The sequence below is a fragment of the Gossypium arboreum genome, chromosome 10 (assembly GCF_025698485.1).
Source record: "Gossypium arboreum isolate Shixiya-1 chromosome 10, ASM2569848v2, whole genome shotgun sequence".
In the NCBI taxonomy this organism is placed as follows: Eukaryota; Viridiplantae; Streptophyta; class Magnoliopsida; order Malvales; family Malvaceae; genus Gossypium; species Gossypium arboreum.
This window is the reverse complement of record NC_069079.1, coordinates 36,999,941-37,015,980: the sequence shown is the minus strand read 5'-3', so window position 1 is coordinate 37,015,980 and position 16,040 is coordinate 36,999,941. Positions and strand designations below refer to the sequence as shown.

Genomic DNA, 16,040 nt, shown 5'->3' with positions numbered 1-16,040 from the left:
ATTATAAATAGACTCTAATCTTAACTGTCAATGTAACTCAATCTATACCGTTAGATTTGGGGGAGTTCAACTATAACAGAGGCTTCCCTCTTCATTTGTATTCATCCTATTGATATTTAAAGAATATATTTGAGAATATTTACTCAAACACTTGGTGTGCATTGCTTTCTTATGCTTTTTTTCAATTCTTTCGTTACACTTTCGTTTTGAGTTCGTTTCCACTATATTTTTCGGTGTCTTTGAGAATTTCTTGGAGAATTCCGAGTTTTCGAATGCTAGGCTAACTTAGACATATTTAAAGTAAAAAAATTGTTTAAAACTGCACGGTTTACCAACCTTAAATTCTAGCCTCATGATACTTAAATGTACTTCCAATATTTGAATAAGACTTGGTGAAAAAATATTTTATAAAAAAAATATAAAGGTGGTACATATATTTATATTTTATATTATAATTACATGTAAGTTGTTTTATATTTATATAAAATTTCGATAAGTTAATAATTTGTGTTATAAAAACTTGATATATGTGTATGTTTATTTGGTTTGTGTTGTTAGTTTTTTCAGATATTATTCGTCTCTATCATATTTAGCGTATTATATTTATCATATAATTTAAAAATTTTGAAGATTAAAGTTACTATTATATTAGTTCTATAAATTGTCATTGTTATTCGCTAATTAAAAAAATAAAATTAAATGGTTAGAGTAAAACTTTTATAACTTTTTATAGTTGAGTGATTAAAAATAAAATTTACTAATAATTAAATAATTATTTTATAATTTTTCACAATTAAGTGTCAAAAAATATTCACTAATAGTTAAATGACTATAAGTACAATTTACCCAAATAGAATTTGATTGATTATTCATGTTTTCCATTTTTCCCGAATCAAAAATATAAAAAAAAAAGGAGAGAGAAAAAAATACAAGATTTTCAGACATCAGATGCATCTACTGGTATTCAGTTCTCATAGTTAACTGCTCCAAAAAGAACGACCAATCCAAAGAAAACTTTCCATTTTTAGTAAGTGTCGAGGAACTACCTCTTTTCTCTTCCACACCTTAATAATCCCTTATTCCAGTTACCAAGATTCCCTTTTATAGTAATTTCTCCCTCTAGATTTCTGGGTTTTTTATTATTTATTTACAGAATTTCAAGGAGATTCAGATTTTATAGGTAAAGGATAAAAAAGTATTGGTCTTCCATTTCTTGTCCAATTCATTTCAGTTGAATCTAATAAAAGGAAAAAGAGGTGCCAATTTTGGAAATTTCTTATCGTAGTTTATTAATATTTTATTTTCTTTTTATTAGCATATGTACTTTTTCGTTTAGAATTTTTGGTATATTTGTGTATAAGAAGATGAATCTGAGGTGGGTTTTGTGGGTTAATGTTGATTGAGAGCAGTGGACTTCTCTTGGAGTGATTTGATATATTTGTGGTTTTTATCTTTTCCCCCACTCTGAGCATTATATCACTACTATTACGAACTATAATTGTTTACGTGCCTTTGAAAAGAAAAAAAAGAAAAGAAAATGTGTATATTATATATGTGTACCCATTTTTGGATTATATACAATATAATATATAGCATAGAGATGAAGTTTAATGTTTCTTTGTGGGTTCTCCAGGTTAGGAGCAGTTTGGCTTTGTGTAACTCTGTTTTTTGACACAATTGAGTTTAGTTTTGAAATGGTGGAAGGATACATGAAGGTGATGGGGGGAAATTCCTGGGGTTTGGGAAGCAGATTTGGGTTTAACTGTTTAAGATAAAAGTGTTAGGCTAAGTGGAAGCTTTTCCATAGAGCTCTAGCATTTGCTGATTTGAGGTGAAAAGTAGGGTTGTTTAGTTTGTTTTATGAAAAAAATGGAATCCCCCTTTTCATGTAAAGAAAAGGGGAATAATAGTTCGGTTCCTCCAAGAGCTCAGATGGAGGGTTTTGTTGGCACTGGAAGTTCAAAGAATTCACTTTCAGAGGATCCTTTTAACTTTTCAGAGCTCATGAACTTTGATTCTTATGCTGGGTGGTTTAATAGCCCTTCGGCTACAGATCAGATGTTTGCTTCCTTTAGTTTATCCTCCTTTCCATCCTTGCCGTATGCCTCTTTCGATTTGTTACCTGTTACAGGACAAAGTTCTGGTACCTTTGTTGAAGCAGCTGATGCATTGAATGGCATGGATAGTTCTTATAATTGTGGGGACAAAACGGTGTTCCAGCAAACAGGTACACACATTGGTAATCCAGTGGTTCCTTCTGATGCAGAATTGGGTTCTTCAAATTTGCCTAATTCATTGGTTTCTGGGCCAACTGGACCATCACTTGATGAGAAGATGCTTAGAGCACTGTCCTTGCTTAAGGAGTCTTCTGGAGGGGGCATTTTGGCACAAGTTTGGGTTCCAATTAAGCATGGAGATCAGTATATGCTGACGACTTCTGAACAGCCCTATTTGCTTGACCAGATGCTTTCAGGTTATCGTGAAGTTTCGAGGACATATATCTTCTCTGCAGAAAAAAAACCGGGTTCTTTCCCTGGTCTTCCTGGTCGTGTTTTTATCTCTAGAGTTCCTGAGTGGACTTCCGATGTCATCCATTACAGTAAGGGTGAGTACTTGCGGTTTACACATGCAGTCAATTACAAAGTCCGTGGTTCCATCGCCTTGCCAATTTTTGAACCTCCCGATATGTCTTGTTGTGCTGTGCTGGAACTTGTCACTATGAAAGAGAAACCCAATTTTGATTCAGAAATGAAAACTGTCTCCCTTGCACTCCAGGTTAGTATCTATTATTTATATTTCTGTAATTGAAAGTTTGTGTTTTTGGTTCTGAACCTATGTTAGCTCTTCAATTTTTCTGAAATGTATGAAATCCCCGTTTCCAACGCATATCCGGACATGAGCATGGAGAGATGAATTTCCAAATATCCTGCAAGTATATGGTAGAACTTAGAAAAACTAGTGTTAGACACATACACGTACTCCACAGTAACACCTGAGTCTGTGTAACATAGGTCTGAACTTCTGTTTTCTGTTCCCTGTAACTCTCCAAACATATCATATTACTCACTTGGCTATCCATAACTCATTTAAATTTAAACTCCTTTTTTATGGATGACATGAAGAAGAGTAACAAGAAGGTAAAATATTACTGACTAATAATTTGCGAGAGTTGTTTTGTCCATTCTACATCTCTTGCTAAGCCATATTTTCAGTTTTTTGCAACAAAATATTACTCTCTTCACATATTATTTCAAAATAACTCTTTTACTGCTGTCTTCACATATTATTTCAAAATAACTCTTTTACTGCTGAATAAGAATGTATTTTCTGCTAGAAACTCTTGCACAGCGTTCTCTGAAAACTATCATGTTTGTAAATGGAAACTCTGGAGCTTTGTTAATGACAGAAAACTTCTTCTGTTCTCTTGCATGGGTGGGTTTGGCATTATTAATGCTAAAAGTTGGTTTAGCAATTTTAAAAATGTAAGATAAAATTTATAGCTAACATTAAGATTCAACCTTTAGGCACCGTGCTATTGTTCAAAGCTGAAAGGTTTTGATAGTATATGTTATCTACTTAATATCATATTTTCACTTTTAGAAAGAAAAAAACTTGATAAATATGACGTCCACACAGACATAAACTATAAAAGCAAGGAATATCATATGTGTTATGGCTGATATCCTGAAATTTATCTTGTACCCTATCATGTGCAGGCCGTTAATTTAAGAACCATTGCTCCTCGTCAACCTCTTCCTCAGGTACATTAAAACTTTGTATGCATTTCACTTCAGCAGTTACAGAAAAGGTGGTTTTTTTTATTATGTTGAATTGTGTGTGTCTATATATATAAAAGTATACATATATACACACACAAGAACTGGTTTTTTCTCTTCCTGGTTAACTGAATAAATAGTTTGGTACTGTACCTTTTCTCTAAGGTCTCTTCTTTAAATCTTTTTCCTCAGTGCCTATCAGGGAGTCAGAGAGCTGCTTTAGCTGAAATAACTGATGTTTTACGTGCTGTGTGTCATGCGCATAGATTGCCATTGGCTCTAACATGGATTCCTTGTTATTACACTGAGGAAGCTGTGGATGAAATTTTAAAAGTAGGTGGTGGAGAGGGTAATAGACGTTGGGACGGGAAGCGTGTCTTATGTGTTGAAACTACAGCCTGTTATGTTAATGAAAGAGGGATGCAGGATTTTGTGCATGCATGTATGGAACACTATCTTGAAGAAGGACAAGGCATAGCTGGAAAAGTGCTTCGGTCCAATCATCCATTCTTCTCTACTGATGTGAAGATGTATGACATTAGTGATTATCCGCTTGTTCACCATGCACGCAAATGTAACCTGAATGCTGCGGTTGCAATCAGGTTGAGGAGCACCTACACTGGTGATGATGATTATATACTGGAGCTTTTTCTTCCAATTAACTTAAAAGGAGGTTCAGAACAGCAACTCTTGCTGAATAACCTCTCAGGTACCATGCAACGAATCTGTAGGAGTTTGAGGACAGTTTCGGACGTGGAAATCGATGGAGGGTCAAAAATTGAGGTTCAGAGGGGAAAACTCTCAGACTCCCCCTCATTGTCTATATCTAGGAGGCTCTCGGAAACAGAATTATCTGCTGATAGTGAAATGAACTCTAATGATACAGTTCCCTTGCATGTATCTAATGCAAAAAGTGATGGAAAGGAAGCTGACGGTCCTCGTGAACAGGTGCCGTGTTGAATGTTCTTTACCTTTTGATCAATGACTTCAGTACTTGACTTGTGAAACACATGAAAGGGATCCTTCGTTGATTGTATATGAATGAAAGAAGTCTGGAAATTTGATTTGAATGATGCATTGAGACAAAGGAACTTCATGATCTGAGATTCATTTTTCTGATACATGTTGAGTTAAATGTTAAATAAGATACTATCTTTTTCCTGTAATAAGATACTTATGTTTACTAGTAACAAAGAGGGGCTGTCTCATTGAAATTGAAGCATTGGAAATATGTTAAGCTAGTACTATTAGCATGTCTCATGAGCTTGCCTTTTTATACTTACCTTGAGCTTAGGAAGGCTTCAAGCTCTTATTGAAGGAATAAAAATGTGGTCTTCCTGTTTTAATATCATTTACTATGATTAATTTGTATGAGTTCTTTTATGTATGTATATTCAACTTATTTTCTTTATTTAGTACCTGTGATGTTCAATATCTCAGTGGCTGTTGTGGACAATCTTATGTGGTTAAGTAATATCTTAGTACATATTTATAGGCAATGAGTGGACCACGAAGGCAGATAGAGAAGAAGAGAAGTACAGCAGAAAAGAATGTGACCTTGAGTGTTCTTCAGCCGTATTTCTCAGGGAGTCTGAAGGATGCTGCAAAAAGCCTTGGTGGTAAGCCTTGATGTTACTCGTTTATATGCACCATAAGGTTACTATATTGTTGGTTCTGGTCATGTTTCAGTAAAAGTTTTTATGTTTTTTGTTTACTGCATAAAATGAGCTCATCTTACTTTTGCAGAAAGACTTTCTTTATATAGAAGCATTAAATATAAGTTGATATATTCTGTGAGATTGCATTTTTAGCCTCTTTAAATACATAAGCTTCTTAGAAGATTTTTGATATGGTTCAGTATTATTATTTTAACAACTTACTTTTCATATGGTTCAGTATTGTTATTTTAACAACTTACTTTTCAATCTTGTCTTCTTCTGAAAGTGGGTAGATGGACAAGATTCTAAGTTTTTAATAACCTTTAGCTATGTTTTGGACCTAGGTATGAGTGTTAGATATTTATATATGTCCACCAAAGGTATGTTCAATTTTTCTATGTTTTTCCTTTGTATTTAGAGGATCCTTGAAGGGTCATATTCCTTTACTCAGGTTCAAATATGATATGCATTGGACACATACACTTCAAGAAAAAAAAAGAGCAAGAGTAACATTGACATTGAAAACCTCCAAAAACCTAAGATATTGTATAAAGTAGTATTTGAGCTTAATATTTTTATAGATGAGAGATTCTTTGAATCAAATTATGGCTGAAGTGTCGTTTATTTATTAAGATCTTGTGATACTAGAACTTGTATTCTATAGTTGAGTCTATATGCTCTAGAAAATAGTTATTAACAGTGGTCTAATGGACATATGCAAGTGTTAGAAGAATATCATTTTCAAGCAGTAGGGTGAATCTGGTTCATACCAAGGTAATTTAATCTTGATTGACTTTTGATTCTATTCTCCTTGTAGTTTGCCCCACTACACTGAAAAGGATTTGCAGACAACTTGGGATCCCAAGATGGCCCTCTCGCAAGATTAACAAAGTGAATAGATCATTAAGAAAAATACAAACTGTTCTTGACTCTGTACAAGGAGGATTGAAATTTGATCCAACCACAGGAGAGTTTATTGCAGCAGGTACTGTCATGCAAGAAGTGGATACCCAGAAAACACTAGTGCTCTCCAATAAGAACCTTCCCATCCGAATTTCTGAACCATTGGATCTGGAGAAATCATCAGCAGCATCACTAGAATCTTGCCCTGATGAAGAAAATTCAGTTGTTAAATTGGAAGAAGATGAGTGTTCTTTGGGTGGAAACTACAGCATGGCTGCAAGGAGTGTGCTTGTTCCAAGTACCTGTGAAGAAGTAAAGCAATCTGGTGTCCCTTGTATTGATTGTAATGATGACTCTAAGTCAGTTTCTCTAGATGCAGGATCGTTCCAGGCAGCTAGTCTTCGCACTGCAGATCGGACTTGTCCAGAAAATGCTGACGATGAGATCAATATCAGAATGGAGACTGATGATGGGAATGCTGAACACAACCACCAACCAACTTATTCAAGTATGACAGACTCTTCAGATGGCTCTGGTTCAATGTCACATGGAAGTTCATCAAGCTCTCAAAGTTTTGATGAGGCAAAGAATTTTGAAATGAAGACAATCTGTGTTGATAGCAGCTCAAAAATTACTGTAAAAGCTACCTACAAAGATGATACTGTCCGTTTTAAGTTCGAGCCATCTGCTGGGTGCTTTGAACTATATGAAGAAATTGCAAGAAGGTTTAAACTTCAAACTGGGACATTCCAACTCAAGTATTTAGACGATGAAGAGGAATGGGTAATGTTGGTTAGTGACTCGGATTTACAGGAGTGTCTGGAAGTTATGGAGTATGTCGGAACACATAACGTGAAGTTTCAAGTTCGTGATGTGCCATGTGCTATTGGCAGTTCTGGTGGCAGCAATTGCTTTTTGGGGGGAAGCTAATAGCCAATATGCCGATGCTCAGGATGCAATCACCGGCCTTCATAATGGTTCCTTGAACTCCATCCAGCTTCTAGTTCTTACAATGGAAGATGTAATTATCTGAAAGAAGCCCTTTTTCACATTGATGTGTTACTCCATTTGGTTTCCATGCTGTTCCAAAATAAATGTCTTCTCAGCTCAAGGATGCTGTACTTGGATCTTGATTCTTGAATGGTTATAACTGCTTTGAGTTCAAGAAATGGAAAAAAAAAGAGGGCTTAGAAGATGTGAGCATGGATTGTAATTAATAAATTAAGATATATGTTTTTATATAGGTTTGTAAATGTTAAGGGGGAGCAATAGAAATTCTTAAGAGGGGTAGCAAAGGGCATTTATCCTATCCAGATTTAATCCAATTGATTTATGTAATAATTTTTAAAGGTGTGGTTTAACATATCTGAAATTCGAATTTCAATATATGAAATGCTTGTTGAAATCCAAGTGTGTATAATAAATATATAGTATGGAATACTACAAAAATCGAAGCAGTTGATTAACTGGATTTGTGTTTTCTCTAGCAAAGCTTGCTCAAATTTCAACACCCCGGGAAAAAGTAATGCCCAGTCTAAAACTATATATTAATAAAGTTAAAGATGGCTATTGCTCTGGGCTTGGCATGGCATAGCCCAACCCATGACAATGAGGGCCCAAATAAAAGTTTACTACTTCCTTTCTGGAGATTTGAACCAAGTGATGGGTTCTATAGGTTATTGGTTAATCGCCAGAGACATATATGCAAAAATTGCAATAAAAAGAGAAATATATTACTATATTGAATAGATGAAATTGGACAGTGTAAATCTGAATCTCATAAATATGTATTATGTTTTTGTTGGATTTAGATATTATAATTAATTCCATTCAATATAGATTATTTGTTGGTGTTTTTTTTTGGGGGAGAATATTATATTTGATGTTAATGAATGTTAGGTAATGTTAGTGCTGCATGTTTTCTGGAGCTTCTTTTCATGGTGAAAAACATGAGATTCAAAGAAGAAAAAAGAGTAACAAACAAGAAGAATTAGTAGTAAAAGTGAAAAAGAGAGCCACAAACGAAGGAAAAACAGGAAAACGGAGCATGCTCTTTCCATAGCAACGCTTTACAACAAAACCATGAACAACAACACTCAGGGGGAAGATCATCAGCCTAAGAAAGAAAGCCTTGATTCCAGATTCAACCAAACCCTCAGAAATGTCCAAGGGTACCTCCTTTTAACTTTATTCAATTTCCCCATTCCTCTTTCTTTCTTTCTTCCTTTAATTCTCTGTTTTTGTTTTCTCTCCCTCTCTGTCTTTTTTCTCAATGATTTTGAATCTGGATTCTTCTACTTGTGTTTTTTGTCATTGGATTTAGATACCCTTTTGAGGGATATGTTCGGATCTTTCGAATTTCAATTCAAGTTCTCTAGTCATATAGAAGAATTTTCCTCTTCAAGGAGAAACTTTGATTTGTCGAATATTTCCGTTTCTGTTTGTTGGGTATGAATTGTTGAGTTTTGTACTTAGATTTAAGGACCCTTTCGCGCATTAAATTCAGATCTCTCGAGTTCTGCTTGATGGCATTATCACAGTTTCTATTTATCATAGATGATAATTCTGTGTGTTCAATATCTTTTTTATCTCAAAATGCCTTGATTTTGGCGTATTGTCTAATTTGATTATGACCTTGTTACAAGGGTTAAGAAAAGGTATTCCATTTCGTTAGCTTAGTTTTTCCTGATAATAAAGGCGGTTATGCACTTGGCAAATTCAGAAAGGATGTTAGCATGTGTTTCTTGATATGCTGATTAATGAGCTTGGATTTCTTAATGCCAATTGGCTGCAATGTTGTTTTGCTTAATGGGAATCTCTCTTGAGTGTAATTCATAAAGAGATCGAACTAAAAAAGGTTTCTTCTTCGGTAAGGTTGGCCTGTCTTGTTATGTCACCTTTATTTGCTCCTCCATGTGGCTTTTATTAGTGTTAGGAAATTCATGTTGTTTTCTACTCTCTCTCTCTCTCTTTTTAATTCAAATGCAAATATTGTGTTTACCATTATTTTCAATTTATAACATACCTTTATCTGAATATTTATTTATATATTGCGTAACTAGTCCACTGCTGTGTGTGTGGAGTGTTCACCCATTTTCTTTTTGCTTCATGAGCTTACTTCTCTCACAATTATTGCCTTGAATGCAAATAATAAATTTCTATTTTGCCTTTTATTAAGGTTGCTTAAGGGTCGCAGCATTCCTGGTAAAGTATTATTGACTAGAAGGTTGGAATTATTCGACAATTCAGGCATACAGCATCAATCACCCAGTTATCAAAGAAGCTATTCTCAGAATGATGCCGCAAGGAGTAATGACGGGGACAAATGCATGGAGGTGATGTTGAGAGTGAATATCTATTTTGTGTGATAGTTATTCTATTACTACAGTACCAAAAATAATTATTGTATTACTAGTGCGTCTTTTTGAAGTTCTTTAAAAATTGGTAAGGTTATTAACTGAAAAACTTTTGTTTCATATAGGGAGGGGTCAGAAATACAAATAACTCAGATAGTAATGCAACTGTTAATAAGTTAAGATCTTCAGCCTCAAACATTGAGACCTCTGCTAGAGAAGTCAAGTCTGTGATGGGTGCAAGATCTACAGATTCTGCAAGGGTTTTGAAGTTCACTAAAGAGCTCTCAGGGCAAATGATCGTAGTAGGTACTATGTCTATTTTGTTGCTTCAGGATGATTTAGAGTCTGTAACTCTGCTGAAACTTTTACGAGTGGTGTTACTTGAGTAGAGCCATTCTAGAAATAATATAGAGCGAAGTTGAAGTAAGCTCTACAGCTGCTTTGTCTAGCACAAAAAATAGAGCTAAATGTTCTTAATTTTTTATTGCAAAATATGTTATGTAGTAGAGAAGCTGATTCAAAAGTAGACACCTGCTTGTTTGTTGTCAATTGGAGACGGCATGGTGACATTAAGAGATATATAAAGTTTGTGATAGCATGATGCTATTAGTATATGTAGTTCTGTACATGTTAATAATACTTTTGGGACTGCTTGTAATCTATGGATGCTAAATCTAAATGTTGATGACACTGTACACGCTCCTTTATCAAAGTGTATTCTCCTTTCTCTTGCATGTTTTAACCCATTATGGTGTTTATATTGCTAAAAATTGTTCGAAACTATTTCCTTTCTTGAAACAGTCACAACAACAGATACTGTAAACAAATTCGGTTTCTATTGCATTTAGACAATAGGATTCACACATTACTAGTACCAACAAGATATGAAATCACATATGTTCAATTTTCTTATCATATTAGAGAGAAACAAAATATTGCTTTGGTGTTTATATGCCCACTTTTCCCATCATATCAGAAAGAAACAAAATTCTGCATTGGCCTGACATCTTCATTCTATAGGCCCTACTGATTCTGATTTTCGTTATCCTATATGCACTTTTATCCGTGTTAATTGTATAGCGAATATTTTCATGCTGCACATTGTCACTTTCTGAGTTTGATAGAGAACCTAGTCTTTTCCGTAGCCTTACTTTTCCGTCCTCTAGTTTAACAAACTTTTTATTAGTAGAATTATAGTTTGACTTGATCATGATTTCCTTGTGCAGAGAGATTACGTGAATTAGCTTGGAGTGGTGTTCCAACTTACATGCGTCCTGATGTATGGAGACTTCTCCTGGTATGCTTGATGATCTAATGAAACTATCAGTTTTAGGCACTTGGAGGACTGGCACTGTATATTAACTAATTTGTTTATCTTCTTTTCTGCAAAGGCTGCTATTTCTTATGTTGTCCCATTAGGGTTGAAATGATACTAATGATTTTCTTTTACTTGCCAGCTGCCACCATTAATGATCCATTTTGTGAATCCTCTAAAGAAACAATCCCTGTATAATCCTCAAGAGTTGTGGTTTTGAAGTTTTATAACAAATTGCTGCATCCTAGTCTAATAAATTGCTACTATAAAATGATCCCAAGACACTAGGCTGCTTTTAGGCTTTGCTTGGTAGAGTGGAAAGAAAATTGGGAAGATGGAAATCGAAGGAATAGAAAAAATAGAAACATAGAAAATATATATTTTTTCTTTCCATTGATGTGCTTGGTAGAAAGATGAAAAAAAAATAAGAAAAAGTAATTTTCTTTCCATTCATTGCTTGGTAGAGTTGAAATATGGGAGGAAAGAAAATAAAACTTTTGAAAAATCCATAATTTTGAATTAACTTACACCTCTCTCATTTCTCTCCTCTTATCATGCCACTTTTGAAAGTGGTCATTTCTCTTATTTTCTTTCCTCTTAATTCTCTTTCTTACTAGGCGCTCCCAAAATTTGTTTTCTTTATGCTTTTCCAGTCCCTCTTTCCGCTTTTCTACTCAACCAAGCACGCCGTTTATGTCAAATGCTTCTTTTTTAGGAGGTATTGGTTTTAGTTTGTTATTCTGGAATGCGATGTCTCTTAAGGGAGTTGGTTTTCTCTTTGTTGCATAGCTTCATGCCTTTCTATTCCAATTAATGAAACCAATCAGGCCACTGTTTAGAGCATGCATGGAAGAACATATATGTCTAATATTTTATATTCATGCTTAACTAATGAGTCATTTAATAGGCATGGTTATCTTAATTATATTTTGGTTGCTTGTTTGAAATTAAAGTATGAACTGACAACAGGGATATGCACCACCTAATTCAGATAGAAGGGAGGGAGTTCTAAGGAGGAAACGCCTTGAATATCTTGATTGTGTTGCTCAATTTTATGACATTCCGGATACTGAACGTTCAGATGATGAGATCAATATGCTTCGCCAGGTACCTTTAGCCCATACTGAATTCCCCAATTCTGATATCAGCCTTCTATGCCCGATTATTAACAATTGCCTTTATTCTGTTCATTAGATTGCTGTTGATTGTCCTAGAACGGTACCTGATGTTGCCTTCTTTCAGCAAGCACAAGTTCAAAAATCCTTGGAGCGCATTCTTTATACATGGTAAGAAATTATTTACATTAGCGAGTTCAAATTTATTGATGACTTATTATAACACGTAATGTTTGGAATCAAGATGCTGTAAGATCCCATTTGTTGTTACGGGGTAATGATGTTTTTCTTCAACTTCATGTATAGGGCCATTCGGCATCCTGCTAGTGGATATGTGCAGGGATAAATGATCTAGTTACACCCTTTCTAGTTGTCTTCTTATCAGAGTACTTAGACGGGAGCATAGATAGTTGGTCAATCTCTGAATTATCTTCAGCGAACATCTCCAACATAGAAGCCGACTGTTATTGGTGCTTGTCACAGTTGCTTGATGGCATGCAAGACCATTACACATTTGCTCAACCAGGAATTCAGAGGCTTGTATTTAAGCTGAAGGAATTGGTTAGGCGAATTGATGGTAAACTCTTTAGGGGCAATCAGTTCTCTCCCTGGCATTCTTTTTTATTCATGAACTCAACCACCTTGTAGGAAATTTAAGCTTTCATTTATGTGCAGATATTTTAGTAATGGTTATATAGAAAGCTAAAGGATGTGTTTGTGCAGGCCCCCCTATTTTCTTACTGATATAGAGAAAGGGAATAGGTTTTAGTGATTTTGTGTGTGTTTGAGCATGCATGTCTTTATGTTGTGTAATTCCCTTATTTACTTAAAATCTGGTACTCAGACTTGGATATGAGTGTTGGATATGGGTCTTTGTTTGACATGCGAATGTTGAATTTTTTCTGATTTTTTCATGTATTTGGAGGATCCTTGGAGGGTCATACTCATATCCCCATATCCATATATGCATTTGACACAGGCATTTGAAGAAAAATGAAGAGTCGGTGCAACATAACTTAAAAATTTTGTTTCCTTTCTGTACGGTCTAATTTCTTTCTCATATTAACCACTTTGTTAACTTGTACCAGAACCTGTTTCTAGACATGTGGAAGACCAAGGACTTGAATTTCTTCAATTTGCTTTTCGCTGGTTCAACTGCCTACTGATACGTGAAGTAAGGTTTAATCTTACTATCCAGTCCAATAATTAAACTGTCTAATAATTTTTTATGTTTGATTGACAAACTGGTAGCCCTTTTAATTTTTCTTGTGGCTCTATTAGCTTTTCTTTTTAATTATTTTCATTTAACAGATTCCTTTCCATCTAGTAACCCGTCTATGGGACACATATCTTGCTGAAGGAGACGCACTTCCAGATTTTCTTGTGTACATATTTGCCAGTTTTCTTTTAACGGTGAGCCATGCTACTTCCTTTCTACTGATATAATTCACTTCATCTTTGACTGTGCATTTCTGGAATCTTAAGGAGATATAACTACAATAATTGTTCAAATAACAAGATGTGTCTTCTTTGTCTTCTTCACTTACACTTTTTCTTATCCGAAAGAAATGAATGAATATTTGATCAAAAACATAACAATCACCAAAGGTGTAGCTATTGGATCAATGACACTGAAACTGAAAGCCAACATCTGTTACGGTCTTCTTAATAGGGCATAAGAGCTTGTTTTATCTTAAATGGATCGATGATTGCTTTCCAGGATTGCTATGACTTCCCTATTCTTTTTTTTTTTTTTCTGTTTCTTGCATTGTTCAGATTTTCTCATTTTATTCCTTACGGGCTCTGCTGATGACCTTTGCTGCTGTGATTTGCAAACTTTCAACTGATTTCCCCCCTACATTAGATGCCTTTGTTAACTTTTCTTCTTTATGATTATTCATAATCTTGATGATTACTAAAGCTAATTGATGATTGATTTGTTCTATAATTTCAGTGGTCAGAAACACTTCAGAAGCTTGATTTTCAGGAATTGGTGATGTTCCTTCAACACCTTCCAACTCACAACTGGACGTATCAAGAGCTTGAAATGGTGCTTTCTAGGGCATATATGTGGCACAGTATGTTTAACAACTCTCCCAGTCACTTGGCTAGTTAAACCCAAATTTTATGTTTACTATTTTATTGATGAATTCTATTTGTTTTGTTGATCAAAAAGCGGTTTCACGTGAGCAATCAATGTTCATGTTTTTGTTTTCAAGTAGAGGCCTAGAATGTCATTTCTTGTATTTTGGCATGTAAATTCACATATTTGTAATACCAAACAAGCATTCCTTTGTACATCTACCTTGAACTTAAGAAAGGGCACTTGTATAACAAATTGCCACAGTTTGGAGCTGTGGTGTGAGCATTGGACATGACTATGTGTTTGACATTAGTATGATGAATTGTTTTTAAGTTTTCTCATATATTTAAAGGGTCATTTGAGGATTATATATTTTCATCCATATTCAAATATGTTTGAGGGTTATATATTTTGACACCCATATTTAAATATGTTCAAGTGTACTGAACATGAGTGTGAAATATGGAACTGAATGTACTTCAACATTAGTTTTGTTAACAAATTGCCAACTTATCCCTATATTAAAATTGAAAAATATAATAAAAATATGATAGAGGAAAAAAAGTATTCTATTATTCAATTCTATATATATAGGAGAGCGATTTATTCATATCAGTATAAAATTTATAAGGTTTTACATTTTTATAATTTTTATACAATTAATATTTTAATAATTCATTCTATGAATTTATCAAGATATTTGTTCTTGTCATGCATATAAATTTTTAAATTAATTTAATATTCCTAGCATATTGATCTAAAATATTGTCTATATTTGACAATTGAAAGGTTTTTTTATATATAAAATGAAGGGTTAAAAATTTTAAGTCAAACTTTACATATATGGTCTACATGAATGGAGTATGAAATATGACCATTAAATTGTTAAAATATTAATCGTATAAAAATTACGAAATGGTGTGCAACTACTTAAGTTTTATATCATTATATATATATATATGTGTAAGTTATAAGAATTTAATTAAGAAAGGAAACCTAAGTAAATACAAACTCTAAAAAGCCTATAATATCTCATTTATATCACTCCCCCTCAAGATGGGGCACAGATATTAATCATGCCCAGCTTGTTACAAATATAATTAACTCAATACTAAAAGCTTTTGTGAAGATATCTCCTAGTTGTTCTCCGATTTTAACATAATCTGTAGAGATAAATTTTTGTTGAATCTTTCCATGAATAAAATAACAATCAACCTCAATACACTTAATTCATGAAATATTGGATTGAAGGATATATGAAAGATTGCTTGATTGTCGTACCATAATTTTACCGGCAAAGTAATTTTGAAATCGACTTCACTTAATAGTTGATACACTCATATAATCTCCCACACAAATTATCATAGCTGTTTATTTAGATTATGCACTTTTCCATGAAATTAAGTTTCCTCCAACAAAGACACAATATCCCGTTGTAGATCTCCCGTCAGTCTTTGATCCCGTACAATCTGCATATGAGAAACACTCAAAATTAGTGTGTCCATGATTCTTATTTTCGAGGCCCCCAATGTCTGACTGTCCGAGATGGCCTCCCACTGTTTGATTGTTGGAGAAGACATGAACTGACTCATCCATTCCTTTGTCTTCAGTATTATGTTTGCTTGATTTATCGTTTAAGCTAATCTTTGTTAAGAAACTTACTTGTGCCTTAAATTGTTCTTTTTCATTTTCTCCCAATCTTTGTCTTTTTTAAGGTCTTACAATGAAGTAGATTATTGGTAAAGATCATAAATCAGGAGGTCTCTATGTTATTGATATAAAACTGTGGAGATTCATTGCTTGTCCAAGTGTGTTAACTCCTTCTGAGACTTAT

The 16,040-nt window shown here is 34.1% G+C and overlaps 2 protein-coding genes across 5 annotated transcripts; both read left to right on the top strand.

Annotated features, from left to right (window-relative positions):
* The first annotated feature begins 865 nt into the window (after window positions 1–865).
* LOC108489319 (protein NLP9-like) lies at window positions 866–7,742 on the top strand. 4 transcript variants are annotated; one of them, XM_053020108.1, is made up of 6 exons: window positions 866–1,027; window positions 2,267–2,775; window positions 3,717–3,761; window positions 3,969–4,724; window positions 5,272–5,395; window positions 6,252–7,742. In XM_053020108.1, the coding sequence occupies exons 2-6, from the start codon at window positions 2,335–2,337 to the stop codon at window positions 7,265–7,267; spliced, it is 2,382 nt and encodes a 793-aa protein (XP_052876068.1). In that variant the 5' UTR covers window positions 866–1,027; window positions 2,267–2,334; the 3' UTR covers window positions 7,268–7,742. The 4 variants fall into 4 exon arrangements, with proteins under 4 accessions (XP_052876068.1, XP_052876067.1, XP_017649259.1 ...); XM_053020107.1 differs by having other exon boundaries at window positions 2,132–2,775; XM_017793770.2 differs by having other exon boundaries at window positions 1,634–2,775.
* Window positions 7,743–7,914: 172 nt separating this feature from the next.
* Window positions 7,915–14,598, top strand: LOC108487090 (GTPase-activating protein gyp1). The gene is given in 11 exon segments (XM_017791323.2): window positions 7,915–8,508; window positions 9,516–9,672; window positions 9,819–9,999; window positions 10,920–10,990; window positions 11,978–12,115; window positions 12,203–12,294; window positions 12,430–12,464; window positions 12,467–12,700; window positions 13,212–13,297; window positions 13,435–13,536; window positions 14,078–14,598. Coding segments are annotated over 11 exon segments (1,347 nt in total). The 5' UTR covers window positions 7,915–8,419; the 3' UTR covers window positions 14,240–14,598.
* The last annotated feature ends 1,442 nt before the right edge of the window (window positions 14,599–16,040 follow it).

Excerpts from the sequence above, each read along its gene's own strand:
- LOC108489319 (XM_017793770.2), top strand. The coding sequence starts at position 1,861 with ATGAAAAAAATGGAATCCCCCTTTTCATGTAAAGAAAAGGGGAATAAT. Across the intron at positions 2,776-3,716 it reads CTGTCTCCCTTGCACTCCAG|GCCGTTAATTTAAGAACCAT; the intron begins GTTAGTATCTAT and ends TATCATGTGCAG. Across the intron at positions 4,725-5,271 it reads CTGACGGTCCTCGTGAACAG|GCAATGAGTGGACCACGAAG; the intron begins GTGCCGTGTTGA and ends ACATATTTATAG.